At 49.3% G+C, this 27,620-nt stretch overlaps 11 protein-coding genes across 11 annotated transcripts in view; 6 read left to right on the top strand and 5 right to left on the bottom strand.

The window, feature by feature from the left end:
• Positions 1-868: 868 nt before the first annotated feature.
• TRIREDRAFT_104353 (uncharacterized protein) lies at positions 869-2,401 on the top strand (the record flags this gene model as incomplete). The annotated part of the gene is made up of 2 exons (XM_006962870.1): positions 869-1,715; positions 1,857-2,401. The coding sequence occupies 2 exons, from the start codon at positions 869-871 to the stop codon at positions 2,399-2,401; spliced, it is 1,392 nt and encodes a 463-aa protein (XP_006962932.1).
• Positions 2,402-2,730: 329 nt separating this feature from the next.
• On the bottom strand, positions 2,731-4,321 carry TRIREDRAFT_120415 (uncharacterized protein; the record flags this gene model as incomplete). Its single annotated transcript, XM_006962646.1, has 7 exons — positions 4,063-4,321; positions 3,900-3,986; positions 3,664-3,790; positions 3,477-3,594; positions 3,214-3,400; positions 2,956-3,127; positions 2,731-2,867 (listed from the first exon to the last, which is right to left on the bottom strand). Exons 1-7 carry the CDS (start codon positions 4,279-4,281, stop codon positions 2,731-2,733), a joined length of 1,047 nt encoding a protein of 348 aa, XP_006962708.1. The 5' UTR covers positions 4,282-4,321.
• Positions 4,322-6,424: 2,103 nt separating this feature from the next.
• On the top strand, positions 6,425-7,772 carry TRIREDRAFT_104351 (uncharacterized protein; the record flags this gene model as incomplete). The annotated part of the gene is made up of 2 exons (XM_006962869.1): positions 6,425-6,713; positions 7,144-7,772. The coding sequence occupies 2 exons, from the start codon at positions 6,425-6,427 to the stop codon at positions 7,770-7,772; spliced, it is 918 nt and encodes a 305-aa protein (XP_006962931.1).
• Positions 7,773-8,157: 385 nt separating this feature from the next.
• TRIREDRAFT_120414 (uncharacterized protein) lies at positions 8,158-9,836 on the bottom strand. The gene is made up of 3 exons (XM_006962645.1): positions 9,772-9,836; positions 8,522-9,575; positions 8,158-8,463 (listed from the first exon to the last, which is right to left on the bottom strand). The coding sequence occupies exons 1-3, from the start codon at positions 9,806-9,808 to the stop codon at positions 8,400-8,402; spliced, it is 1,155 nt and encodes a 384-aa protein (XP_006962707.1). The 5' UTR covers positions 9,809-9,836; the 3' UTR covers positions 8,158-8,399.
• Positions 9,837-11,404: 1,568 nt separating this feature from the next.
• TRIREDRAFT_45476 (v-SNARE protein) lies at positions 11,405-12,157 on the top strand (the record flags this gene model as incomplete). The annotated part of the gene is made up of 2 exons (XM_006962499.1): positions 11,405-11,539; positions 11,686-12,157. 2 exons carry the CDS (start codon positions 11,405-11,407, stop codon positions 11,842-11,844), a joined length of 294 nt encoding a protein of 97 aa, XP_006962561.1. The 3' UTR covers positions 11,845-12,157.
• Positions 12,158-12,255: 98 nt separating this feature from the next.
• On the bottom strand, positions 12,256-14,276 carry TRIREDRAFT_120412 (uncharacterized protein). The gene is made up of 2 exons (XM_006962644.1): positions 14,036-14,276; positions 12,256-13,965 (listed from the first exon to the last, which is right to left on the bottom strand). Exons 1-2 carry the CDS (start codon positions 14,151-14,153, stop codon positions 12,407-12,409), a joined length of 1,677 nt encoding a protein of 558 aa, XP_006962706.1. The 5' UTR covers positions 14,154-14,276; the 3' UTR covers positions 12,256-12,406.
• Positions 14,277-15,280: 1,004 nt separating this feature from the next.
• TRIREDRAFT_2629 (uncharacterized protein) lies at positions 15,281-15,790 on the top strand (the record flags this gene model as incomplete). The annotated part of the gene is made up of 2 exons (XM_006962429.1): positions 15,281-15,335; positions 15,414-15,790. The coding sequence occupies 2 exons, from the start codon at positions 15,281-15,283 to the stop codon at positions 15,788-15,790; spliced, it is 432 nt and encodes a 143-aa protein (XP_006962491.1).
• A 787-nt stretch (positions 15,791-16,577) lies between these two features.
• Positions 16,578-18,184, top strand: TRIREDRAFT_75368 (3-ketoacyl-CoA thiolase; the record flags this gene model as incomplete). Its single annotated transcript, XM_006962868.1, has 4 exons — positions 16,578-16,681; positions 16,766-16,857; positions 16,940-17,301; positions 17,386-18,184. Exons 1-4 carry the CDS (start codon positions 16,675-16,677, stop codon positions 18,182-18,184), a joined length of 1,260 nt encoding a protein of 419 aa, XP_006962930.1. The 5' UTR covers positions 16,578-16,674.
• Positions 18,185-18,447: 263 nt separating this feature from the next.
• On the bottom strand, positions 18,448-19,977 carry TRIREDRAFT_56525 (ornithine cyclodeaminase; the record flags this gene model as incomplete). The annotated part of the gene is made up of 3 exons (XM_006962643.1): positions 18,448-18,862; positions 18,940-19,681; positions 19,737-19,977. The coding sequence occupies 3 exons, from the start codon at positions 19,975-19,977 to the stop codon at positions 18,448-18,450; spliced, it is 1,398 nt and encodes a 465-aa protein (XP_006962705.1).
• Positions 19,978-21,676: 1,699 nt separating this feature from the next.
• On the top strand, positions 21,677-22,411 carry TRIREDRAFT_56720 (uncharacterized protein; the record flags this gene model as incomplete). Its single annotated transcript, XM_006962867.1, has 4 exons — positions 21,677-21,713; positions 21,784-21,799; positions 21,952-22,056; positions 22,111-22,411. The coding sequence occupies 4 exons, from the start codon at positions 21,677-21,679 to the stop codon at positions 22,409-22,411; spliced, it is 459 nt and encodes a 152-aa protein (XP_006962929.1).
• Positions 22,412-25,016: 2,605 nt separating this feature from the next.
• The window catches only part of TRIREDRAFT_104343 (uncharacterized protein), a gene marked incomplete at both ends in the record, with an annotated part of 6,382 nt that continues 3,778 nt past the window's right edge, over positions 25,017-27,620 (bottom strand). Inside the window, 15 exons of the mRNA XM_006962642.1 lie at positions 25,017-25,023; positions 25,188-25,195; positions 25,457-25,459; positions 25,508-25,530; positions 25,728-25,734; positions 25,802-25,808; positions 25,932-25,956; positions 26,265-26,271; positions 26,343-26,354; positions 26,546-26,557; positions 26,642-26,644; positions 26,763-26,770; positions 26,830-26,836; positions 27,048-27,059; positions 27,336-27,339. Coding sequence (XP_006962704.1) covers positions 25,017-25,023; positions 25,188-25,195; positions 25,457-25,459; positions 25,508-25,530; positions 25,728-25,734; positions 25,802-25,808; positions 25,932-25,956; positions 26,265-26,271; positions 26,343-26,354; positions 26,546-26,557; positions 26,642-26,644; positions 26,763-26,770; positions 26,830-26,836; positions 27,048-27,059; positions 27,336-27,339 — 145 coding nt within the window. The remainder of the gene's footprint in view (positions 25,024-25,187; positions 25,196-25,456; positions 25,460-25,507; positions 25,531-25,727; positions 25,735-25,801; positions 25,809-25,931; positions 25,957-26,264; positions 26,272-26,342; positions 26,355-26,545; positions 26,558-26,641; positions 26,645-26,762; positions 26,771-26,829; positions 26,837-27,047; positions 27,060-27,335; positions 27,340-27,620) is intronic.

The raw sequence follows: 27,620 nt of genomic DNA, 5'->3' as shown, positions 1-27,620 counted from the left end.
GGGTTTATTATGTACTTTCCGTGTGGAATTAATATGCACGATAAGTGAAGTATGTTGGGGGAAGAGGAGATGCAGGTCAGCCGTGTTGGAAGGGGAAGAGAAGGATGCTCTTGGATGGTTCTCCTTTTTTTGTTTTGTCTTGAGGCTCTTTTACTTTATCGTCTGAATTACTTTGGAAATGATACGTATCAAAGGTCATTGCAATCCTTTTGTTCCTCCTTCAGGCACAAGCAGGAGCATGCAGTGGTCGGTTGGTTTCGAGGCCACTGAGGCTCTAGTCCCAGGCTGTGTTCAGGTGTCACGGACATGAGTACATGTATGTATGTAGGTAGGCACACACAGACATCCATGGGTAGACTGAATGCACTGTCTCTTCCACGCCTCAACCAGAATGTCGGTGAATCTCCCTCATGTTTGCGCAATGTTACACGACCCGTTCCCTCTGCAATGTGCCGCTCTCGGGCTATGTATATACATACATGGATCAGCCAAGCAAACACCTGGGCATGTCAGATGACACCGCCGACCTCATACAAGAGCATGCTTGCCTGCATGCCTTTGTCCCTGTTTTGGAGGCGGGAAGAGAGCAAACAAGCTTATGGATCAGCCGTTCCAAATCTTCGTTCAGCTGGCTTGGCCGAAACACGGCCTGGCCGAGGTATTTTTCGTGTCTTGATGCACGTACCTTTCCGATGCCCGTCCTCTTCCGCTACCCACCTCCATGTAGGTAGGTCCCGACTTGCCTGAGGTATTAACGCTTGGCCTACAGATTTTCCGCCCCAAGTTTTCTGCTTCTCTTCTCTTCTCATCTCATCTCTTCTCTTCTCTTTCCCCCTCGTCAGGGCAACGCCACTCTGCAGCCTCCATGATGGCGAGCAATATCGCCCTAGGCAGCCCTTCACAAAACAGCCGGCTCGAGGGCCTCCCCTGCCTGATCCAGCACAATGTACTGACGATGCTCGACCTGTGCGACATTGACTCCCTGGCACGTGCGTCTCCGGTGCTTTACCAGCTGGTCAAGCGAGATCGAGCTTCTCTCATCTATAGGCGGCTCAAGAGCACGCTGGGGAGTGTGCTGGTGGATGCGTACGCAGCATACCAGACATCGTTTCCGCCGTGGACCGACAGCATACGCGACCTGCCCGTCGTCGAGCCGTTTCTCGAGTCCTATGCAAACAGACTTCGCTCCGACAAGACAGGGCCATCGATCGACGATCTCGGCGAGAAGGCCATCATCGGCATGTGGACGTTTCACACAACAATCGTCGAACCGCTGATTGACGTATACGCCCGAATGACTCTCGAGAAGCTCTCAAGCCACCTCGAGGTGAAGAACAATATAGCTTATGTGAGCAACTGGATACCAGACGGAGATGGACCAGACGTCAGCAGTCCGGAACCTCCGCTGAGCCCGACAGAGCGCATGCGCATCCTGAGAGCCATGTATCGCTTCCAGCTGCACGGCCACATCTTCGGGTCCCAAGGCCGGACCAGGCCGAGGTTTGAAGATGACCCATATGTGTCTATAGACGATGTCACACGGCTCTTCTTCAATCTGTTCGAGCCCTGGGAGTTTGAGGAGATTGCGAGTTTCGAGTATCATGCTTATAATGTGTGGAACGCCATTTGCATGACTTTTGGTGACGAGATACGCGAAACAAGCCCTCTTTTTGAGTTTGTGAGTCCTCCAGCTGGCAAGCGGCTCATGGAACCCTGTGAGTTACTGAACCCCCCCCCCCCCCCCCCCCTTTTCTTCCACCCTTCCTCACCCTCCCTCTCGAACTCTCGTTATCTGCCTTGGCCCATATGCCTAACAACCCGCGGGAGCTCTTTAGGTGTCATGGACCACGTCGTAGCTGGCACCGTTTCTCGGGGCTTGAGACCTCTGCATGCGATTTCCTTTGTCGGCGGCGATGCTGCGAAGCGCATCAAGGTGATGCACGAGGTACTGGCATGGCCCACGATTGAGTTTAATTGCATTAGCATCTGGTGGAGTAGATACTTTCTGAGATATCGAAAGCATAACCCGACGGAGCGTGACTGGAAAGAGGTCCGCGGCGACCGTTTGCCGTTCAACGGAGATGGAGAGTCGGACGAGCTGCAGCCTCGCCCTCCCGCGGCCTGGGTAATGCTCTGGAGAGGAAGATACTCGAATGTACGCTCTGTTCACTGGCAATTACATGATTGGGGATACGTGATGTGGGATAAGGAGCGGATAGATGCCACCGGGGCGGGAAAAATCCTTTACGACTACATCGTCGAGGACAGCGGGTTTGGCACCATAGACTACCCCAGCTCTGAGGAAGATGGTTATGATTCTTGGCTGGACGATGAGGCTGAGTTTGAAGAGACTGGGTCCGGCCATAGCTTAAGCCGGCAGACAAGTAGCGCTGATGTATGACGGGAGAGGATAGGTTGGCCGAAGACGAGGCAGACTGGTATCTAGATATGATAGAGGGAGACTGGCATCTAGATAGTGATCAAGCTTCCAAGTCCTAGCGGCTGATATGAAAGACAAATCAAGACTCGAGCCTTTTCTCTAAAGAGTCTTATTGTGGGACACGTATCAACGGATCCGGAGCCTTCATCATGACCAGCGCGCAGCTCCAATCCAGCCTATGCCTTGGGCGCGCGCCAACATGTGCATCAAGACTTTGTCCTGTGTTCCCAGCTACCGCCAGACCAGGTCAGCTCCCAGAATCCACAACTCGCAGGTTATCCAAAGGCAACTCACAGATCCAAAAAGAGCCTCCACAAAATGGAAAACAGAAGTCCCTGCAGGCCGTTGCTCAAGATGCGTGTCTTCAGGCCGCGCCCCAGCAGCCCCGATACTCCGTCGTCCCGAACCACCAGCCGCACGGCCTCTCCTGCATTCCAAAAAAGAAAGAAAAAAGAAGTTAGCAAAATAACAGCCACTAAAGCATATAAAGAGGCATGTTATGAGAAAGCTTTTACCGTAGGAGACTTTGGTGTCGTTGACCTGGCGGTAGGTCTTAATTACCCTCAAAGAGTTGGACACGGAATCCGAGATGATGGAGGCGATGAACCCGATAAAGGCCAGGCGCAGCAGCCACAGGAACAGCTCGCTTTTCGGTGGCTCCTTGATGGCTTCGGTCAGGAGGTTATACTGGCAGCAAAGTGTAAGCAACAAGGGGTATATTATCAAGTCAACCCCTTTTCCAAAAGACCACAAAAGGAGCCAGCAAATCGTACCGTGGCAAACCAGGGGTAGTGTCCGACAAAAGTCGCTCCCGCGGTGGCAAACGCTCCCCACCATAGAGTCCCGATTCCGTGCTCCTTGATGCGTTTTCGGAGGAGGGCGGTTCCGTGGGAGCCTTGCGCCTGGAGGGTCGTCTTGAGGGTGTCGACGGGGGTGAGGATCATGCGGAAGCCGGCGGCACTTTTGAAAGGTCGCCCATGTTAGGGGGGTACGAAAATTTGATCATGTCATGAGCGAATACGGAGGTTTGGCGTACCAGAGGGAGGCAAAGACTGTCTTTGCGAGCGAGGGCAGATTCTTCAGGTACGAGTTGGACTGCAGCAGCGCCAGGATTCCGGCGTTGGCAGCCGTGTCTCCGAATCTTGCCACGGGGCCTATATGTATCGATGCCATCAGGACCTGAACACCAGCATCTTCTTCTGTGGATGTAGAGTATGGCTCACCTTGAATAAGTGCAGCTCCGATGCCCGAGTAGTATCGACCAAGTCCACCGTCAGCGTAGAGAATCTGCGTGGCCTGAGAGAAGGATGTTCCGAAGCGGTACTGATAGTTCATGATTGTTCGGAGAGGCTGCAGTAGAAGTCAGATGATTGATTGCATATATTGAAAAAGGCACACGTCGAATACAACAAAGTCAAATTGATTGAAAAGAATGTGAGAGGGTGAAAGGAGGCCATACCATCAGGAGCAACACCTGCAGAACCATTGCCGCCGCGCCACTCAAACCGCCTCCCAGGGCTTTTCTGAGCGCAGCCTTAAGATCAAACTAGGTTTTACTTTCTCGTCAGATAACGGACAGCTCATGGAACTTGGTAGATTCGGATCGCCGCAGCAGCACACACATTGACATCGCCGTCGGCATCGATCCAGCCCTTGATGAACACGACAAGGACTAGAGCCGCGACCAGAGCCCAGACGATCCTCCACAAAACCCAATGGGTGGACTTCTTCTCGTTCACTTGCTGTTCCTGCGGAGAATGGTCTGGCTGCTCTCCTGCCAGTAGAGATGTGTTTTCATTGGGACCTGATTGGGTCTCGACGTCGTCGTCCTCATGAGCCATGGTGTGTGGCCTGCGTCCAGGTTGACGCGTAATATTAGATACACAGACGGAGAAATATTTCAGGGCTTTTTGGTCCAAGGGTTGAAGAGTCTAGTGATTGTGCGGAGAAAACAAATACAAAGCAAGGGATAGTAGGTATATCTAAGGAGTACAGTATGTCTCTGGGCCCTTGTCATATGATTGACTGAGTTGCAGGTTCACGTCAGCTGAGACACGAGCATAGTTGATAGAATACGGCACATGGATTGGTCATCATTGGCGCTGATGCAAATGCAGATGAGAATTGCGAGATCGCCGTCGGCCATCGGGAATAACTCGATATAATACTGGAGTGCCTTTTGCCATCCGAATTACCCCAAATCCGATGCCGTAGCAATGCTGAAATTTGACTACATAGATACATGTACTTTGTGTAGTAGTCTGCTGACATGTGTACCTAGGTACCTATACAAGCCGTCAATCTTACGGCGTCGCTCATAGACTACATGTATAGTTCTATCAGATATCCATCATACAAGCTGCCGCGAAATTTCATCACCAAAGTTCCAAAATACATCAAGAGGAGAGATGGTTTCTCCACTCCATTTGCATTGAATCGTGTGTTAAGCAAGATCCAAGTTTAAGTAAACCGATCCTGATTACCTCCAATAATGTCATATGCGTAGACCAGGGTTACAAGGTGCAAGTCTCAACTCCCTACAGGAGTTTTGACAGCAAGCCCAGAATACACAAATGAGTTTATAAACTCTCATGTGTGCCGCTCACTTGAACGTACAGTCTTGGATGCATGCCTCAAGCAGTTGTGTTCTTCATCGGAGACGTCACAAAGCTGAAATGGTTCAGCGGCGGTTCGATTCAACTCGGTATTCTGCGGGGTGAACACCATATGGAATCGTGCTTTGGCTCATCCAATGCAGCAATATCGCCACAATACACGGAGTATACTGTACGTCGAGAAATGTTGGTTTCCCACTATAACCCAGAGGTCTTGGCTCCTGTTACACAAGACATGCATGGTCAATACCAATATCAGTCTGACAATCCTCTGTCTCTTCATGTACACACTTGAGGCACGAGTTGCATGCTGTTCAACATCGTTGAGGCGCTGCTGTGTATATATGTCTGATTCCCAACAACACTTTGGCTCTTCTCTAGGCCTACAAGCTGCAGCTTATGCAGTTGAGCAGTTCTCATCGCCAACACTCAACTCCTTCTCCCTCACATACAAGCATACATAGCGCATCCACTCCCAATCATCACGGACTTGCTCAAGGACATCCGGCCGGCGAGCATGTCTGAGCATCCTGATGACCGTATGTACCATAACAAGGACATGCTGCTGGAGAAGGCCGGTGCGAACGAGGATTCGGAGGCTTGTGTGCATTTCGCCGGCAAGCAGAATGGCAGGAAAGAAACAGTTATCGTGACGCTATTTGGTGCTAGGCATGGAGTCGACTTGAGCGAATCTCATGATGGTGATGCGGTCTAGTCAGAAATAACAGGTAGCTCAGTTACAATGTTGGATCTTGAGTGCCTGGTGCAAGATGCGCGTTCCCCAAAGAATGGGAGCCTTCTTTGTGTAGCATTGATTGATTTTGATGAAATCACGACGCCAAACTCATCTAGAATGCCCAAACCATGCTCATAATCCATTCAGTGTATGAATTCCATCTTCTAGGGGCTTCTATAGAACATCATAGCCGCATGTGAGGAGCTCGGACATGTTTCATCCGGTCCTTTGTCAGTCATTCACTGCAAATGGCTGGACCAAGAAACAGAAGAACTCGGAGAGCATTGGCCTGATTTGTGAGTGAATGGCACGGACTTGATACGAGACAACGTTTTGGCCTGATCCGGAAGATGCCTTCGATATTCACCTTGGCTGTTTGTTCGACCATATTTTTATTTGATTCTCTCACCCTCTAGAAGACACTGATATGCATACACTTGAGTAGGTAAGGTAGCGTGTATATACATGTATATATAGCCACAGCTTTGCCCAACTTAATCACAACCAGCGACTCCGATCCTTCCTGAATCACTTACACTCCAAGCACCTTACACAAGACAAAACAAGTCACAACTCGGCGAATTTCAAAAAGACAAAGACACACAACAATTCACAAACACACAATAGGGAGCAATGGCTTCCTTCGGCAACGTCCGCTGCGGCGAAGTCCCCTCCCTCCACGCCCTCGCAGTCTCCCCCAACGTCCTAGGATCGCACACCATCCCCCCGAACGCAATCATGGTCCGCTACATCACAGTCCCGCCCACCGGCCCCGACATCTACGTCAACGAGATTGCCAGTGCCCCAGACGTGCAGTTCATGTTCAGCTTCCGACGCCCCAAGGCAGAACTCGGCTCCTTGGCCATGGACCTGCGCGACACGCCCGGCGGCTATGCTGCTATGGGTCGGTTCAGCAACGCGTGTATGTCGTCGACTTCGATCGAGCATCTTGTGCGCATGGCGCGCGGCATCACGACGTTGGAGGAGTCGCCTGAGATGGAGGCGTGGATCACGCATGTTCAAACATGAATGGGATTGTGTCCAAAGAGCGAGGAAAGAGGCTTGTCGTCACGTCTGACAAGAGATGTTGTTGGGTCTGAGCTACCACATTGTTTGTCTCCTGAGAGCTTGCCCTCTTTGCGATGTTTGTTGAGTATTGATTCTATTCACGTACGATTCGTTCCTCAGCCTTGCCGTGATTAACATTTGACGAGGGCAGTCCACAGTGACGCGTCCCTTGGACTGAATTGATGTTGATGCGCGATTGTGACTTGATATGCTGCCGTCAAGAACTGTTTGACCCCATCTTGAATTTGCATTGTATAGCTGTAGACGTTCCTTCTCATGATCAGCTTGTCGTTCTCTGAATACATATACTTGCACCTCTCTCGCCCCCCTGACCGCATCCCCCTTCTTCTCCATCCACCACATCCACTATCAAAACCCCTACACCAGCCTCAAAAAACCCCCTAAACCCAGCACCTTCTCAAGCAAAAAAATCACCATGGTTCCATTCGCAAGCCCATACGTCGAATACTCCGGCACCGTCTCCTTCCTCCACGCCCTCCGCATCGACCCCTTCATCCTCGGCTCCCGCACCATCCCCCCCAACGCAGTCCTCCGCCGAGAAATCAGAGTCTCCACCATGGATCCCGAAATGCATCTCTACGAAACAGCCGCCGTAGGCCAGGAGCTGTACATCTTCTTCTACCCCTGGAACAAGAGGGACTTTCATTACCTGCAGCGTGAGATTAGCGAGTCGCAGGCCGACAGGGACGCCGCGGGATCGTACCTCGACTTGGTGCGCTTGGCGATGGCGAACCCGACGGGGTTTGTCAATTTCCAAGGGGTCACGTCGTTGAGGGAAGATAGTGAAATGATGGCGTATCATGTGCATAGGGGTAATTTTGAGAGGTCGAATCCGGACAGAGATGGGATGTTTAATGGGGTTGAGAGGAATCATGTGGGGGAGTCAGCGTAGGGAGTCTCTTACATCTTGACAGGGATGAAATTTTGGCATAATAAAGACTTTGAAAGGAGGCTAAGCTGCTCTCGAGGCTGTATCACCAGGCTACAAGCAATCAACATGTTTGTCAGTTGTTGAGGCTGGGACTTGAAGCAGCAATTGCAGTTTGACATACCAGAGATTGGCCTTGTCCAGTAAACCCAGCTATTTGACTTTGATTGATATAGATGTTTGTTCTTTTTAGCGTGGTTCCTCGACGTCTTCTGTCAATTTCAGTTCTTGCTTTCACGGCACAGAGATAACACGGACGCAAATCTCACGTATAACAGCATGCTCTCTTCATGATCTTTCTCTTTGAGTAACTGAAACCTACGCCTGCCGGCCACCACAAGAGTCCCCTGCTATACGACCCAAAAAAGCAAGGCTACCTATCAAGAAACACAATAACGGCTAGCCTAGACAACCGAAACGCGGAAGGGAAACAGTCAAACTCAACCCAAAGAGATGGAACGTGTTCAAACAAGTTGGTATCCTTCCGATTGGAGCCTTTTCCAAAAAGAAAAAAAAAGAAGACGGAGAGAAGAAGAAACGAAAGCAGAAAGCAGTAGCCTCGGTGGTATCAAAAGGTATCCAGCCCTTCCATCACTCCCTCATCTTGACGTAGTTGCTCGGGAAAATGCCATGTCGCTGTCCGATTTGGCCAGTCCTAAGTGCAGTGGTTAAGAGTTATACCATGTACAGCACAAGGAAGGGGAAGTACTCACCACCAGTCGTTGTCGCTGTCCGTCTTTTTCAGCACCGTAATAATATCGCCCTTTTTGAAGCCTAGATCGCCGGGCTGGTCCGCCTCAAAGTTGAACAAGGCCACTGCCTCGTTTGACTTGAGCGTCGCCTGCTTGGCCCCAAACACTGGCTTTGGCGCCGTGGGGCGGCCAGGCCCGACCTTTTTCTCAATGGGCTTGTCCTGGAACCGATAGTCGCTGTCGAACCCCCTGGCCGCAAACGTGTTTGAGCGTGTCGGGGCGTTGAATTCTTGTCTGTCGTACACATCGTCTTGCCAGGTGTTTGATCTGGAGCGGGGGTTGGGCTGGCCTTCGCCATACGCAGACCCTTGCCGACCCTCCCAGACAACGTCGTCGTGGTTGTCGTCGTAGATGGGCATGTCGTTGTACATGGTGTCGTCGGAGGAGCCGAGCCTCATGCCACTAAAGACCCTCGAGTTGAGGATGTTCATGAGGGGCGCGGCCTGCGGCGGCGGCGGCACGGTTCCCGTCAGCAGCTGCTGCGCCGTGTAGCGCGTGCCGTACAGCTTCTCGTTGGCATCTCGGCGCTCAATGATGGCGGAGCCCTCGAGGGAGACGCCGGCGAACAGGCCCTTTGTCTTGGAGTAGCTGAAGATGCCCGACAGGCTCTTGAGCGAGGCTGCGCCGGCGGCCTCGGCATTGCGACCCACGGGCCCCGCGGCCAGCGACACGTTGCCTCCAAGCGTAATGGAGCCAGCCTGCGCAAACGTCTTGACGGCCGAGGTGTCGTTGAGGATGAAGACGAAGTCGGTCAGCTCGAAGCCAATCTGGCCGCCAAAGCCGCCGCCGAGGGTGCCAATCGCGCTGGGAGCGCTCCAGGTGCCGTCGGGCAGCCGGGCGACGACGAGGCCGCTGCCGAAGCGGCCGGATCCGAGGAAGCCGGCCTTGAAGACGGTGATGATGGCGAGGCCCTTTGCGTTGGACAGGATCGAGGGCGGGATGACCTTGTCGGGGCCGAACGCTTGTCGGGGGTTGATGAAGGACGAGAGGATCTTTGCGCACTTCTTGCACTCGGCTATTGGTCGTAAGAAGAGAGGAGCAAAAGAGTCAGCCTTGAACGACGTCTTGTTCCGCCAGACACTCGCACGCTCAGGAACCAACACATGGTTGCAGAAACGTGGGAGCCACCACAGAAGCCGATAGAGCTTGTAGGATTGGGGGGGGAGGGACGAGGTATGACGTAGAAAGCAGAGGCGCGTGAATTAACTTACATGCCATGGAGGCCGGCAGAGGATTGTTGATACCCATCTTTGGCGTGGTTGAGCCTGCGCGAGGCGATTCTCTCGGGAGCTGGACGTGAGGAAGACGAGGAATGAAGAGGGAGAAGGTGCAAAATTGGAGAAGCGACTATATGGGAATTGTATAGAGGCAAGATCGGATGCTGGCAGCACACGGTGGTTGCGTCAGCAGATTTCTGTAGTGCGAGTTATTACATGTACATCTATGGGCATCCATCCATCCATCCACTGGAACATGAACCTCCCAGTGGAACTGCCCGGCCATTCAACGACTGCTGCTGCTGCTGCTGCCCTGACATCCGTACCGTCATGCCGCTAGCAGGGGGCTCAAGGGCGGGGTGGCGGGGTGTTGACGGCAGGTCGGGGATACCTGAGGGCGCGAGATGACTCCGCGGGAGGGGCAGGTACGGGGTACGATGACGGTACTCGCTGGATATGTAGAGACAAGCAGCCCTGCAGGGCAGCAGTTTTGTGCTCCGGAGTCTGGTGCCTGTTATTGCCGGCTACCCAGGCGCTACAGGGGACGCCGAGGCAGCCTGTGGAAGACGCGGGCCTGTAATAATTCGTAGGTACCTACTCGTAGCGGCTGTTGTGCGACTTCGGCTTGACAACTCAACTCGGAGTTGCTGTGCTGCAATCGGCAGCTGGGCTGTGTTTACTGTTGAACCAAACTCAGCCACAGGACCAAGGTGTCTGGTATTATTCAAGCAAACAGACTGATCGCTGTACGTTGTCTTTGATATAGTAAGTATAACAACACCTCGTACTATCATCAGAACCTCCATTGCTACGTGACCTTCTTTTCGACCGTCACCCACGAATCATTAAAGCATCTTCCCTCTTCCATCGTCCATCTTTTCCAGCCCGGAATCCCGGCCCCACACGCCAGCTCTCGACGCAATAGTTGCCCCGGCCGCGTGGCGCGTGGCGGTGCGAGTTCAATTGACCCGACCGGGCGCTTCGTCGAAGCTCGGTGACGGCCTGAGGCGCTGAAACGCAGAGGCACCGCAAGGCACTACATACCACGGAAGCAACAGGGGGGGGGTCACCAACACTGAAACCAGCGCTAAAAGCGTCCAGCACCAGTTGATCAGCTCAACTCCCTTCCGTCTCGCAAGCCAGCCCAGCCATCGTCATCCACCAGCATCATCTACCACGCAATCTGAGCCTCAGCGTCTTCGTCATCCATCCATCCATCCATCCATCGCCAACTCAGACCTTCCAGTCTTCACCCTCTGTCAAAGCTCAGCCTCGGTTCTCGCGCCGCGCCACCAGCAGCAGCCGCCATCTCACCACCATCTTCCAAACCGAAAACCAGAAACGCCGTTTGTTGACGCTTTCCCCGACAGCAGCGCGCATCTACCTATTCGACGTCAACCAGCCCCCTGTCGCCATAAACCCCCCCCCCCCCCCCCCCCTTCTTCAGCGAAACCGAGTTTACCAAGAAAACCACGAAGCTACTCGGTTGCAAACATCGATCCTAGTCGAAGCCGCGCCCTTCTTCTCGCGACAGCAGCAACTCCCCCAGTCAACCCAAAAAAACAAGAACCACCCGAATAAACCCTTCCCAAACCAGATCGCCACCTCAAAGCCAAAACCCGCAGCCATGTCCGAAGCCTACGAGCGCGAACGCCAAAACAATGCCCGCCTGGAGGAGCTCTCGTCCAAAGTAACCGCCCTGCGCGGCGTCACCGTCGACATTTACGACAACGCCCGCGCGCAAGACGTCATCGACCACACTGTACGCCCTACTCTCTCTCTCTCTCTCTCTTTCTCTCTCTTCCCCCCTCCCCCTTTCATCTCCCTTCAAAGCTCATCGCGAAAACACCTTCTTCACCGGATTCCACTCACTGCATCTAACAACTAACACGATGACATTCTGTCTAGTCTGATACATTCACATCCATGGCCTCGCAGGTCAAAGGCTCCGCGACACGACTAACCAGAATGGCCGCCTCGGGAAACAACGTTGCGATAATAAAGCTCGCGGCCATCATCATCGGGGCGTTTCTGCTGCTGTACTACGGCATCAAGTGGATCTTTTAAGATTATCGGGCAATATGTCATATTCAGCATGGCATGGGACACAAATACGGAGGAGTTTGCCAGGCTTTCCTTTACTCATGGAGCGGCTCTTGTTTTTTTAGTATTTCAAACTTCTTTTTTTGGTCAACTTTGCAAATGTTGTTTCTAGGATATGGCAAAGGTGGCAGTCGGATTTGCAAAGGCAATACCCTTGGTGTTTTATGCGGAGTTTCTAAGCATGGATCAATTCCTTTCTCCTTGTTTCTTTTCCCTCTGTCATCTTGTCCATTTCGTTCGTAGAAAGCCATCAATTCATACGTGGACATCATACCTTGGTTGTAGAATAGTAGTACTTCAAAACGTACAGTCAGATCAATCAAATCACCACAAATACAATGTCTACTCAACTCTATGCCTCCTTTTTTGATTCGTGCAATCTACAAGACTCCCAACATGCATAACAAACGCCCAGTAACATGCCCGCCTACCCAAAGTCCAACGTTCGTCATTAGCCCGCTCTGCAACCTCTCAAGCCTGCTTCCAGCTCGTCATCATTATAGTATATATGGGGAAGAGGCAAGATCTACTGCCAGACATTAGAGAACAAATCGTCATCGGCCCCAAAGCCACCCTTGGCCGCCGTCCCAGAGCTCGTCGTCGGTCCGGTGCTGCTCGCCCAGCCGCCAAACTCTTCGTCAGCGGCCACCTTGGGCGCCAGGCTGAACCCCCCGTTAGATCCAGGCACAATGGGCGTGTTGGCGAACGAACCTCCCTCCCATCCGAGCGTGGTTGATGCCGGCGGCTTGGGCAGCGCAGGGCTCTTCTGGGCGGCCGTCGACTGCGTTGAGGTGCTCCATTCGTTTCCTCCCCAGACATCAGCTCCCGACAGGTTGGCCCCGCCAATCACGGCCGCGGTCGAGCTCGAGGCGGGCGCGGGAGCGGCGGGTTTGCTCTGGGGTGACGAGAGGTTGAAGACGGAGCTCGACACCGGAGCGCTCGGCTGGGCGACGGGCGGAGACATGGACTGGGTGGGCGCGGAAAAGTCAAAGAGGTCGTCGAGAGCAGAAGACGCCTTGGGTGCGGCGGACGGGGCAGCGGCCACGGGTGTCGAAAAGGCTCCGAACCCGCTGAAACTAGAGCTGGAGTTGGACGGCTTCGACTGGTGAGACTGCGCTGGCTTAGAGTCGAAGAAGCTTCCGCCGCTCAGGCCGCCAAAGGCATTGCTGCTGCTGTTGTTGTTGTTGTTGTTAGAAGAAGCTGCCGGTCGCACGCTGGAGCCCAGATTGGCAAAAGGGTCGACTGGTGCCGGCTTGGCGGCGGCCAGATTCAGGTTGCTAAAGGCGTCGTTGAAGCCGCCCATTGAGCCCTGTGAGTGGTGGCTCAGGGTTGGCGAGGTAGGGCCTCCAAATCCGTGCTGCTGCTGCTGCTGGTACTGTTGCGGGGGCTGCGGCTTGGGGGCAGAGGCATATAGCGACAGGATGGACTGTTTCAGATCCGGCCTTGACTGGCCAGTGGGTGATGAAACCCCTGGCGTGCTCGCAGGCCGCGGCGGCGCACTGGACTCGCCAAAGAAATCCAATCCGAGCAGCGAGTCCTTGGTGCCAGTCGTCTTGGGAGGCGCGGGGTCGGCCTTGGGCGTGACTCTGCCAACGGGCGGCCCGCTAGTCGCCCGCACCGGCACAGGGTCGTCGCCGCCGATGAGGTCGCCCACCGCAGGGGCCGGGAGAGGAGCCCGCCGCGGTGCCTGGCCCTGTCCTATCGACGCCTTCCTGATGGACTCGTTCCTCTCCAGAACCTGCTTCTCCTTGACAAGGCTCAGGGGGACGTCGTCGTCGGCGGCGGCGTCGAGGGTCGAGGGATCGGGAATGGGTCCGTCCATTGTCCATCGCTTCAGCTCGTACTTGGTGCGGATGAAGTTCTCAATCTTGGACTCGGAGGGGGTGTGGCCGGGCGCCAGCTTGGCCTCCCAGTACTTGTTGGCGCGGGCGTTGCCCCAGTTGAGCACGCTCTGCAGCTGCTCGTCGGTCCACGAGTCCAGGTCGACGGACTTGACTCTGCTGATGTGGGTGCCCATGCCGCGGTGGATGCCGGAGCAGCGAATGCAGATGAAGATGCCTAGGTTCCAGCTGGCCCATCGGGGGTCTAGGAAGCAGATGCCGCCGTCAGTTGTTTGAAGCATTCGAGTGATGGGAACCTCCGGGAATTGACGTACGCTTGTTCCGCTTGCAGTCGGCGCAGACTTTGTTGGGTTCGAGCTTCAGGAGGCTCTTGATGGTGGCCTGGTTCTGCGCTGCCCGCTCAGCGCCGGGATTGGGGGCTCGTCTGGACATGGCGGATCAGGGTTCGGGTTCGGATTTGGGTGAGGAGGTGCGAGAATCGTGAGGATGGCGGGTTTCGAGGAGATGCGGCAGCCTTGTGGCTTATGCTGTGCAAGGAGAAGGAAAAGTGGCAGCCTGGAGCAGAGGATGTCGTGTGGCCACTCTGGACATTTGCCAGTTGCAGGTTGACCGCACCGACAGCCCACGAAAGCCAAAGCCGCCTCCTGTATCAGACATCCGGCGTCGGGGCCACTTCGGGAGTGCCGCGCCTTACCCTGGAGCGGCTGAGGTGAAACCGGGGGGCTTCAGCCTGTACGAGTATTACCTACTACTTACCGCCTCATTAGCAACTCTACAAGGTAATTCCGGAATGCAATAGAATTGGAACTTCTTCCTACGGGTTTCTGGAACCTTTGCTCTCTAGTGATTACTCGAACTGGATTTGAGACTGATGGAAGTTTTACTGGTGCTGACCTCTTGAACAACAAATCCCTCCCTTTCCGTCGTCTCCATGCACACTCCAACTCTGCAGGTTACACTCTTTTTTGCATGGTGAAACGATGAATCTACCTAGTAAATCTCAAAATGTCAAGATGGTCCATACTGACCCAGTCCCGGGACACTGTATTCCACATCCCCAATCCCTCCCAAACGCATCTCATTAGCGCATCCCTCCAGCCCCCAGATAGCGCATAATACAGTGTGGGCATCCCGGCCTCATCTGGATGATGCAATTGATTCCATTGCGGCTGTACGCAGATTTGTCAAAAGGCGACTCTGGCAAATCTTCCAAATCCTCCCCGTCCAATCAAGCAACTCCTAGGAACAACTTGCCATCAACATCAACATCAACTCCAGCATATATAGACACAGCCATTGTCGCCTCTTGTGTCTCTTCTTCTTTCACATCACAACCACCAATTCACAGAGTCAAAAAAAAAAAAAACCCAGCAACACCGCCTTTGATGCGCTTTGTGCCAACTCTCTCACGCTTCATCTTCTCCCTATCCAGTTTCGCTCGTGTACGATCCCCGCTTCGGACTCGACAGCCCGCATTGCAGCCGCTTCGTCTGCAGTCCATGTCCGGCATTCCCTTCTTGAGCGCTCTTTTCGGTTCAGCATCCAAACCGTCGTCCAACATGACTTACCCTGACCAACGCACTGAAGACGAATGGCGCGCCATTCTCAACCCAAGTAAGTTGCCCCAACTCCAGTGTTGTTCATCCTGACATCATGTATCATATACAAGTTTCCGTCACTAACAAACAATAGCACAATTCCGAATCCTCAGAGAAAAGGGAACTGAAGCCCCCGGTACCGGAGAGTTTGACAAGCACTACCCCAAGGAGGGCGTCTACACCTGTGCCGGGTGCGACGCGCCGCTCTACAAGGCTTCTCACAAGTTCAACTCTGGCTGCGGCTGGCCGGCGTACTTTGACAGCGTCCCCGGCGCCGTGACTCGGCACGAGGACCGAAGCTTTGGCTCTGTCAGGACGGAGATTGTATGCTCCAATTGTGGCGGTCATCTGGGTCACGTCTTCAAGGGAGAAGGGTTCCCGACGCCGACGGATGAGAGGCATTGTGTCAATAGCATCAGCTTGAAGTTTTCGCCCGAGGACAAGGTTGTTGAGAAGAGCAGCAAGGCTTGATGGATGTTGATGTATATGATGTTTGGATTTGTATGGCGTGTGTAATTCGGGTATATAGCAGCGATGAGTCGTGTTGGATTCTGGCACAGAAATACCAAAACATGTGGGAATGTGTCTGCACGAGTAGACGTGATATTTGAGACTGAGCCTGTTTAGGTGGACGCAAGCTTGAACAGCAGTCGCCAAGTACAAGACACATTTGCTCAAACATCATGGGTGGTACAATATGAAACAGAGCAGTAAGTATTGAAAACATCCTCTCAAAGCATAAGCTATTCTTCAAGGTTGCATCTTTCACAAGCCAGGCTGTAAACCCAGCAGACCATCAGCTTCTCAATCAGGTGCACAGAAGAGCGATGCCGCATGAGGTCAAAGATTAGAGGTATGTTCAATAATCAAACCCAAATCGGGCTCAATGAAGCAACCAATCGCCGTCTGATTACACATCCAACGTCACACGCCCACATGACAAGAATGACGTCCAGCGAGTGGCTGCAACAGAATAAGAGGCAACAAGCAAAAGAAGCAAAAATACAGTAAAGCTGGGGAACCCCGTCTCGGCATGTGAAAGGCGCTAAGGAGAATGCGGGCGGTCGGCACTAGAACCATTCGGGGGCGAGTTGGAGATGCCTCGGCCGAGGGACCTGCAGCAGCAGCAGCAGCTGGATTTCGGGCCACTTTGTTTTTCTTCTCCCTGTGGAATGGGTGAAGTCGTCCGGCCGAGGTCAGCCGGGGTTTGCTTGTTCTTCTTCTTTTAATAATCATTGTGTCTTCTGGCTTTCTTCTCTGCTACTTTCCTGTTTCTTTTGCTCCTCTGTTATACTGCACCTTGCCATCTCCTCCTCTTCTTTCGCCAGATCCGCAATACACACATCGTCATCATCATGGGCGGTAAGTCATCCTCTACATCACATCACACCACAACGCGGTGGACTAGAACCTGATAACCAACTAACACGCTCTGCTTCTTCGCAGCCGTCGACAGAATCTCCCAGGTCGCTGGCCAGCTCACCGGCAATCCCACCGCCGGCGGCCGCGAGAAGCTCCTCGAAAAGCACCCCGACGATGTATGCTCTCCCAACTGCTTACACACAACCCCATATTCTACATTCATGGGTCCAGATACTCATGTCAACCCACGTGTAATAGGTCGTTGTCACCGCCTGCTGCCGCAGCGCCTTCACCAAGGGCGGCAAGGGCGGCTTCAAGGACACCCCCGCGGCCGACATCATGGCCGGCATCCTCCGCGCCATTCTCGACCGCTCCAAGATCAACCCGGCCCTGGTCGAGGACATTGCCGTCGGCACCGTCCTCGCGCCCGGCGGCGGAGCGACGGAGATGCGCGCCGCGGCCTTTGTCGCCGGCTTCACCGAGGACACGGCCGTGCGGACGCTCAACAGGCAGTGCTCGTCCGGCCTGCAGGCGTGCATCGACGTCGCGAACCAGATCAAGACGGGCATGATTGACATTGGCATCGGGGCCGGTGTGGAGAGCATGAGCTTGAACTATGGGTGAGTAGACGGATAGCTCTACCAAGCAAAAATTCGCCTTGGGGGCAAACTTCCAACTGAAAGCTAACTGATACAAATAAAAAGCCCCGGCGCCGTGTCCGAGTTCTCCGAAGACTTTGCCAAGAACAAGGAGGCCGCCAACTGCAAGGTGCCCATGGGCGTCCTCTCCGAGGCCATGGCCAAGGACCTCGGCATCTCGCGCGCCAGCCAGGACGCCTTCGCCGCCGCTTCCTATCAAAAGGCCATCAAGGCGCAAAAGGAGGGCCTCTTCAACGACGAGATCGTGCCCCTGAAGGTCCGCGTCCAGGACCCCAAGACGGAAGAGTGGAAGGAGATTGTCGTGGACCGTGACGACGGCGTGCGCGACGGCATCACCGCCGAGTCCCTGGGCAAGATCCGGCCCGCGTTCGCAAAGGACGGCTCCATCCACGCCGGAAACGCGAGCCAGGTCTCGGACGGCGCGGCCGCCGTGCTGCTCATGCGCCGCTCCACCGCCGAGAAGCTCGGCCAGACGATCCTCGGCAAGTACGTTGCCGGCGCCGTCGTCGGCGTCAAGCCGTTGCTGATGGGCCAGGGGCCCTGGAAGGCGATTCCCAAGGCGCTGCAGAAGGCGGGCATCTCCAAGGATGACGTGGACATTTACGAGATTAACGAGGCGTTTGCGAGCCAGTGCCTGTGGTGCGCGAATCAGCTCGGCATTCCGCAGGACAAGATCAACCCCAAGGGAGGCGCGATTGCGTTTGGGCACCCGCTGGGGTGCACGGGGGCGAGGCAGGTCTCGACGCTGCTGTATGAGTTGAAGAGGACGGGGAAGAAGATTGGGAATACGTCCATGTGTGTTGGTACGGGCATGGGGATGAGTGCCGTTTGGGTTGCTGAGTAGAAGCTGGGATGTGGGACTGATGATGAGTGTGTGTCATGGATGGGAATGGGATTGTACGATAGAATACGGCCTGTCTACCTGATCATATAAAATGGACAATGATCGATCATAGAACAACAAAATGCATCATCTCAAGGTGTTTGTGAGACATTATCGAACCCTTGATTGCTTACCAGGTTTGTCTATATTTCGTGTTACTGATAGCTGCATAAGATTCCGCCACTTCCCAACACCATCAACATATCCCTCCCACAGCTTCTCATTCAAAAGCCCTCAATCTGAGTGCCGACGCCCTTCTGCCTCGCCACCTCAACCAACTTGGTCCCAACCACCAGATCCATCAAGCCCACCCCGACGCTCTTATACACAACAGTACCGTCCCGCAGCCATCGCGACAGGCCATCGTCCTTTTGCTTCTGCTTGTCCTTTTCAGACAAGTTGCTCGAGCTCTTCCGGAAGTGCTTCGAAAAGGACGGTCTAGTACCCGAAGACGTCGCGCTCATGGGGCTGGTGGGACTGGCTGGCACGTCGCTGGAGGCCGTGCTCATGCTCATGGAGGGGGCCCTTTCGGACATGTCGAGGTCTGAGAAGGCGGATGAAGTTTGGGACATGACGTCGGAGGATTCGGATTCGGACTCGTCGACGGCCATTCTGTGGAGCATGACGAGTTCGCCGAGTCTGTGATTATCATTGTTCAGTTGGAATGTGTCTACATGGAAATGAGAATGAGGCGAAGGGGGCTGGCTGCTACTTACTCGACAAGCTGAGTGGGCGCAATCTTTGCATGGATAATCTCGCCCGCTTCAGTCAGTGCGCCTTCCAGCGTGTCCACCACAATGACGCCGCCCTCATCGGCATGCTTGTGAAAGTGTCTGTGGCCCTTTTCACGGGGCTTTGTCACCAGTTGCAAAAGGCCCTCGGGCAGCTCTCTCATCTGCGGCGTATAGCTTCCCACGGCCACAATGAGCCTCCCCTTCTTTCTGCCCTCCCGGTTTGTCAGTATGGAGGCGTCGAAAAGCTCCTGCTGAGAAGGAGTGCAGCAGTAGATGATGTCGGCAGCGCGGATATACTCCTTCTGCAGCCGTTCAAACTCGTGAAACGTAGGCGTCAGGATGCTAAACTTGGCCCCCTCCCAGCCCTCGCGGACCTTGATGTCGTGAGGGATAATGGTAAACTTCTTGAGGATGCGGCCGGCGCTGTCCGAGAAGCGGTGGTTGATGATGTTGACGTGCTTGACCGTCTTGCCCCTCATCATCAGGGCCAGGCGGACGTGCCAGTAGGCCTGCATGCCGCTGCCGAAGACGGTGATGGTCTTGACGTGGTTGCGGCGGTAGACGAGGCATAGCGACGCCAGGGCTGTGCGGAAGGCCGTGAGGGTGCTGGCGTGGACGAGGCCGATTGGCTTGCCGTCTGGGGCGAAGAGGTTGACGACGCCGGTTGGGCTGATGGGCTGGACAGAGGGATCTTTTGATGCCTCGGCAGATGTGAGGGAGACGACTTGTGTCCATGTTAGCGAGGAATGTCAAACATGCTGGAAGGGTGAGGGCCATACCTTTACAGCCCATGCCGGTAGGCCCGCATGACGGCATATACAGCGTCGTGGCCTGGGTCTCGGGATGCAGCGTCGATACACGATGCGGCTGCTGGAACACGCCGAGGCCATCGGCTCCGAGATCGGTTGAGAAGGCATGCAGAGCATCGGCCAGGGTTTTCCGGAAGTCTTCCAGCTCATCGAGGCTGAGCGTCTCTAGGATGTCCCTGACCTGATCATCTGAGAGAACCGTCAAGGTCATGATGAGCGAGTGAGATCTGTAGTGAGATAAGCTCTCGATGGATGGGGACGGCTCTTGGTATGAAGCTATGCTATTACTCGGTATGGCAGTTCCGGCGCCGGATATCGGGGGTAAGGTAGTAGGTAGGTATGGTCGAAGCGGATGAAGCTGATTAATCAGGACCAGACGAAGGCAGAGTAAGTATCAGATTCACTGACTATGGCGGATTGAATGCAGAGAGAAGAGGAAATGGCCTTATCACAGCTGCCTCTGCTGTCTGTACATGTATGTACAGTGCAGCGGCTGTTCCGTCGTGCTGAACATGATGTAACCAGGGTCCTTGGCACCGGTCCGGCCATGAGGAGGTCTGTGGAGTCGAGAGATTTTGGACCGAACTCGCCTGACGCTTCTAGAGGTGCTTCCCCACATGCTCCAGACGGTCGACTTCTTTGTTTGTCTTGTCGTATTCGGCTGCGTACTGGGTGATGTGCTGCTGGCTTACAGTAGGTATGTCGCTGGGCAGTTCGATATAATGGTCCAGGGTAACTCTTTGTGTGACGGCGCCGTGAATGTGAGATTTGAATGCGGGTGCTAGTTAGCGATCTAGCGCTGAAGAAACATCGTTCAGGCACCGGCGTAATGGCTCCGTCGTTGCATAGATTGTAAGGTATGCTAAGTTAGGTAGGTGATGCAAGGGAAACAAAGAGAATTTGGCATCTTGCGGATGTGCTCGTCACAAACATCTGCAGCTACGTGTATGTTCTCAAGACCAGTGGTTCAACATCTCATTGAAGTAAAGCGGCAAAAGAGCTAAGGATCCGGATAGTTGTACATCATGTGCCAGGCGCAGTGTCGAAAGGCAGACGAATTAGCAGCGTGGCTTGCTTCGTGTTGTGTCCAGTCTCTGACAGAGGGCCGCGTAGATGCCTACGTCACAAAGGATTGGATGCCATGATCAACGTATTGCATTGGAGCTGCCTAGAGGCTGCACCGATATCGAAAAAAGAGGCATCTCTGTTGCCTGGGAAAACTTGACTTGCTCAAAAAGGCACATGAACCAAGGACACATGATGCGATATCTCGTTCTTATAGACCAAGGGACCATCGACACTTCACCTCCTTGAAAAGCATCTCGGAACAAACCCCCCCGTCAAAGACGGTGCAAAGGTCCCTGCAGCCTCTCCCAGCAACAGCGCCCGCCCCAGCAGCCCGGTGGTCCAATCAGCAGCCCCGTCGCTGGCTCAACCGCTGTTCTGTTCTGCAGCACGGAGCCCTTTTTGAGGCACTCCTGCGACAAGTCGCCGGTACGAGACGCCCGCCGTCCCCTTTCCGCCAACCCCCCTCCGGGCCACTCGTACCGTCTACCTCGACGCCCCGTATTGTTAGGTATCCGCCTCGCTCGCTCCTCCAGTTCCCTCGGCCGCTAGACCGCAACGGGCCCTGCAATCGACCTGGCCAGAAGAGGCTCGTCACCCTCGTTCGTCCCTTGGACAACAAAACCGTCGACATTCCACCCTCGTCCTCCTTGCCATCGACACAGACGCCAATCCGCCGCTCTCGACCCGGATCGCATCGCCGCGTGCTCTGAATCGTCTCGATAAGCCCGTCTTCGAATCGCTGCTCGACTTGCGACGCCCTTGCGCGCATCAACAGACAAAGGACACTTACCGCATACACCGTTCTGTGAGCTGCTGGACAGCTTCGTCGACGAACCGCCAAAATGACGCTCAGGGAAGAGTTCCAGACTCGGAATTTTAGTACGTTGATTTTGCGCTTCGTGCGGACATGTTGAACCTGGGACTATATCGGTGCTGACCGCAGTGACAGGTATTTACGGACAATGGTAAGCCTTCGATGCGCCGAATCTCCTGCAGCGCTGCTGCGACACGTTTTCTTGGACGAGGCCTTCGATTCGATGCAAAATCGCAAAGTGCTGGATGGCGATTGTAATGCTGTTTGGGAAACGCTCTTTGGCTAACCGGGGATTGATTTTAGGCTTGGAATCCTGTCCATGATTCTTTGCTTCGCTACAGGCTTGTCCAACATCTTCACGCTCTTCTCCAAACATGCGCTCCTGATCATCTTTTGCGCACTCGCCCTGTAAGTTGTCAACGCTTCTTTAGCCACGTCAACCCGCTAACCGCACCTCTCCAGCGCCTCATCCTTCATCATTCTGTTTATTGAGGTGCCGCTGCTCCTCAGAATCTGCCCGACGTCCCCCAAATTCGACGAGCTCATCCGCAAGGTCACCTCCAACTACATCCGAGCAGGCACCTACGGCGTTATGGCTATTGTCCAGTTCCTCAGCACGATTATCGTGTCATCGAGCTTGATCGCTGCGGCGGTTTTTCTGCTGCTGACAGCCATCTGCTATGGTCTCGCCGGTCTCAAGGGACAGGCCTTTATTGGAAGCAAGACTCTTGGCGGCGCGGGAATTGCGCAAATGATTGTCTAAGATCCTTGCTGCTGCGCGATATCCGGGGTACGGTGAGAGAAAAAAGGGGGCCGAGAAGAAAAGGGGAACACAATGATGTGGTTGCACTGCCTCAAATGATGCATGGTTCAGGACGAAGCTGGGACTGACTTGACGAGACTTTGAATTTGGACAAGCAACGAACTTCTGAAGGGGGCTATCCAATGGGATCGTTTCTACTACCTCAATACTTTCTACCGCGGTTGGGCATTTGTTACAAAAAAGGGAGTGTTTTCGGCGTCGGGCATGAGGCTTGGCTCATGGATTGATTTCGAAAGATGCCGCTGCGCATGTTTAGCTGATTGTGCTTAGTGGAATAGAATTCATGATGTTATCACTGCTTGTGCCTGCAACTGTATGGGAATCTGGGTAAGGGATCGGCGAGTGGTCGACTTGCGTGTATACTGTGACACCGTGACAATGGTGATGGTGAAGGCAATCGAGTTCAGTCTCGACCAGAATTCTGATAGTTGTTCAGCGAATGGTGAGTTAAAGAGAACTCGACATTTTCGTCCACAGGTATCTTTGATTGGTCGTTTGTAGAGCTGTTGAAGACGCTGGTGCTTATCTGGCTGTGCGTGTCTGGCGCCTTTATGTACCTAGGTAATTAAGAGGCAGTTTCTGAACGAGATAACGCCAGGTCCATCAACACCCACCGAAGGCACGCACAGTATCCAGCCCAGCAGCTGGAAATATCTCACTTTACTAGGTACTATATCACTCTAGGTCAGAGCTACAAAAAGGGACTCAACTCACTCCACTGAAACCCTGGTCTTCTCGCTCTGCGATTTTGCGGTTCTCAAAGATATCACCGTGGCGTCTGACTTGTCGTCCTCGTACCTCGATGAGGAATGCAACCTGCCGAGGAAAAGGCAAACAGGCTTGGATTGCAGTTTGTAAAAATAGCACTCTTAGCTCAGCATGGGAATTGTGGTTCCAGACTCGATGAGGATAATATGGTGTGACGACTTGATGGCGCATGTTTCACACAGAGGATGCTCTTCTATGCGAGATGTACATGTGTGTACCTATATAATAGTTGCCTGGAGCAGTTGCAGAAACCCAGCTCCTGTCTGCAGATCATAGACACTATTGGAGAGCTGCAGGGTGAATCACCTGCAGGTGCTTCTCAGGTTGATGAGCACTTCGTCGCTACCTATGTATATTGAACCTGTTGGTCTGTTCATCCCGTGCTATCACGTACCAGATATGCAGAGTAACAAGGCGGCAAGCGTCCGGCCAATGACGAATGGATCCAACGGGCGTTGTCGAATGCAGCAATCTGGCTCAATTGTTATTACTTGGCGGTGAAAGTGCGTTGGGCGGTTGATTTGCTGGGCTATCGAGGGCCGTGTTGGCAGCGTTAGTTTGCCTGTAGCGTCGGTTTTGCCAGGTCAGCCGATCGGGTTGGATTCTGCTGGTTGAGTACAGTAGAGCCGTGGGAGAAGTGATGGATGATCTCGATGGTGGGGTTGCGGAACTGCGAGTGACGCAATCAGTGATTCGGGGGCCGAGGAAGACTGAAGACGCTGGAAGAGGACCTGGAAGAAGAGATGAGCTTTGCTTTGGAGTAGCACTGGAGGGATCTCATTGCTGCAACTTCAGGACTGTACTTCTAAAGCGTCGATAAGGGGGTAATGCAATAGTCCCGTCTGTATAAAGGCAGGTAGGTAGGTAATGACTGCAAGCGATAAACAAAGGGAATGGCTAGCCAGTATCCTAAGGTGGCTATCCAGCACCCTAATACCGCCACACTATATATAGCATTCCCCCTAATATTGCCAAAATCGCTATAACACACACTAAAATGCGCAATATATAATAAAATTAATTTTAATAACTTAAAGTGCAATTTATTATAGTAATCTTAAAGAAAATAATAACACTAATTTCCTTATACTATATATAATTATAATATAGTTCTTTTATTAAGGCGCGGCTTTAGCAAGTTGCTAGGCGCGCTACATAAGGGTATTAAAGTAATCCTTAAATTTAGACTTATTAATAAGAAATTCAGGCTTATTTAAGGTTAGGCTTAGCATTAGGAGATTTTATTAAGTAGCTCCTTAATAGGCTTAAGGCTGCAGCTAGCTAAAGATAAAGGCATTACTAGATTACTATAAGCATTAAATACTAAAGTTTATAGTAGAAAGAGCTAGCGCTATTAATAGTAATAGCATTCTAGCTGCAGTAATTAAAAAGCTATAAGCCTTAGGTTTTATATATTAGCCTTATAGTATATATAGTATATTAGCCTTACTTAATTAGTTAGTTTATAAGTATATAAGCCTATCTCTTTATATAGTAGTAAATAAAGGAATTAACCTTTTTATATTATTTATTAGTATACTAAGTAGTAGTAATTATAAACCTTAATTTATACTTATTACTATTTTAATTTTCTTATTAAAAGTCTGCTAGTAATTACTATTAAAATAAATAGTTAAGTTATTTATTACTAATTTTCTTTATTTAGTTTTTTTATATATATATATTAAACTTTATTATATTATTTTTATTTATTTTATAACTAGTTATTTTTTATAATCTATTTCTATAGTCCTTTAAATTAGCTCCTTTACTTATTTTAAAAACTATAATATATATAGTATTAAAGCAGCTTTATTATATAAGCTATTAAATATTATTATTTTTTAAAAGCAGCTATTTATATATAATCTACTTAATAAAAGATAATATAATCTCCTTTACTTATATTATTAATACTATATTACTTAATAAATTACCTACCTCTTACCTTTTTAACTAGGTTAATAGTAAATATACCTTTTATAATTTTTAATAGTTTATTTAGTATTAGTAATAATAAGCTACTTTAAAAAGTTCTTTTATAGCTATCTTAAATCTAGTCTTTAATATTAATTATCTTTTTCTTTAAATATTAATATTATTATTAAAATATATTTCTAACTAACTATAGTAGGTATAAAAAATTAATAAGGAAAGCGCTTTACTTCTTTTAATAATATAAGCCCTTAGTCTTTTTACTTTTAATAGTATACTTACTGCCTTTAATAGTAATTTAATATTATTTCTAACTACCTTACTTTAGCTAACCTTAAGTAAAAAGCATATATTTACTATATTATACTTTAATTTCCCTTTACCTTTATTACTATTAAAATTATCTTCCTTTTTTTAATACTAGTTAATAAGCATTTAGGTTAATCTGCTTTACTAATTATTATTTATAATATAAAAAGTAAATATTTATAACTTAAAACTCCTAAATAACTATATTTAAATATTATCTTTATTAACTTTATCCCCCTTTTACTTTTCTTCTTTTATACCTTTATTTAATATATTTACACTAGTTATAAGGCTATTTAATAATAAACCTAATACTACTATTTTACTAGTTATTTTATTTAATAACTAGTTTAGTTATTTATTTAAATACCTATTAAACACTATAGCTTTATAAAGTATTTTTTTAAGTAGTATTAAAGACTACTAAAAGATTATATATATTAGCTACTTTAACCTAAAAGTAAATAATAATACTATTAATAGTAATATAGTTATTTAAAATATAATTAATTAATTTATAAAAAGCATTTAAAATAATACTATTATTAATAAGTATTAAGGCTATATTATATTAAACCTTTTATAGCTTTTATATAAATTAGCACTTTATTAATAAGGTTTCTTATTACTTTTATAAAAAAAGTATTAAATTAAATAGTTTATTAATAACTAAATTACTATATTAATAAAATAATTTTAGCTAAACTAAATAAATATAATAATCTAGCTTATAAAGTAATAGTATATAAATAATAATTATTAAGCTAGTTTAAATATTTACTTATAAGCTATAAAATTCTTTTACTTAGCTATAGCAGCAGGGTTTATTATTAATAAATAATAACTTTTATAATTATACCTTTATATTAGCCTATTACTTTATAAGCTTATTCTTAAACTTTATAAAACTATATTTAAAAATAACTACTTAAAATATCTTAAAGATAAATAGTAAGCTAGAACTTTAGCTTTAACTATATTTACTAATAGTAATTTAATTTAATAGTTCTTTATAAATATACTATAAATAACTTAAATATTATATAATAAGTAATTACTTACCCTTTTATTTACCTTTTTTATTAATACCTTAATAAATTAAAGTACTTATTATAATAGTAATTAAATAAAATAATAAGCTTTAAACTAGTAACTTACTAGCTAATAATTTAAGTAGAATATATAAGGGGGTATTACTTAATTCTAGCTATATATAAAAGGCAGCTAAATATAATTTTAATATAGTAAAAGCAGAAATAATTTTAAATAACTATAATACAGTTATAGCTATAAAGATATTAAGTATAAGTAATTTTAAAAGGATAGAAAATATTAAAATAAATAACTTAGTAACTAAAACTAATAATATTATTACTATTAGTTAAGGTTTTTAAATAACTTTATATATTTTAAATAAGTAAAAGATATTTATATTAATATTAAAAATCTAGTAGTAAAGAAAATAAAATTAAAACTTAACTTTTAAAAATACTAAATAGTTAAGGAGTTTAAATAGTTTAACTATAAGAATAATATAGCTAAAAATAAAACTATTTTTACTTACTTTATTTATAAACTATTTATAATATTAAACTAGCCTAGTAATTATTAAAGTAGTAAAACTATTCTGCTTTTTTAATTATATTAATATTAAAAACTAGTAAATAAAGTTATTTTAAAAGTATTAATATATATATATTATAAATACTAAAAAGAATTCCCTTTATACTTTAAACTTATATATTATATATATTTTAATAAGTATAGCTATTAATAAGTAAACCTTAAACTAAAGTTTTAGCTAAAATAAGTTATAAAGGCATAACTATTTAAGTAAAATATGCTTAATTACTATACTTATATATAAATAAGTATATAGTTTAACTTAAACTTTAAAAAGTTAATTATTATAGTAAACTCTAGCTATTTAAAAGTTATTATAAATAAAGACTAGCTTTATAAGCACTTTTTTAATACTATATACTTTTAAGTAAAAGTACTAAATATAATAAACTATATAAATAAAAATATTATAATAATATAAAAAGCTAGGTTTAACTTTTATATTTAAGGCTTTAAAAATAGTATACTAATTTATATAGCTTTTATATAAAAGAAATAGCTTAAAAAAAACCTA

Source organism: Trichoderma reesei, assembly GCF_000167675.1.
Source record: "Trichoderma reesei QM6a unplaced genomic scaffold TRIREscaffold_3, whole genome shotgun sequence".
Classification (NCBI taxonomy): Eukaryota; Fungi; Ascomycota; class Sordariomycetes; order Hypocreales; family Hypocreaceae; genus Trichoderma; species Trichoderma reesei.
This window is presented reverse-complemented; position numbering and strand designations above follow the sequence as displayed.

Excerpts from the sequence above, each read along its gene's own strand:
- TRIREDRAFT_120412 (XM_006962644.1), bottom strand. The coding sequence starts at position 14,153 with ATGTCCAGACGAGCCCCCAATCCCGGCGCTGAGCGGGCAGCGCAGAAC. Across the intron at positions 13,966-14,035 it reads CGACTGCAAGCGGAACAAGC|ACCCCCGATGGGCCAGCTGG; the intron begins GTACGTCAATTC and ends TCTGCTTCCTAG.
- TRIREDRAFT_120414 (XM_006962645.1), bottom strand. The coding sequence starts at position 9,808 with ATGGGTATCAACAATCCTCTGCCGGCCTCCATGGCAT. Across the intron at positions 9,576-9,771 it reads TCTGCCGGCCTCCATGGCAT|CCGAGTGCAAGAAGTGCGCA; the intron begins GTAAGTTAATTC and ends TACGACCAATAG. Across the intron at positions 8,464-8,521 it reads GACAGCGACAACGACTGGTG|GACTGGCCAAATCGGACAGC; the intron begins GTGAGTACTTCC and ends CACTGCACTTAG.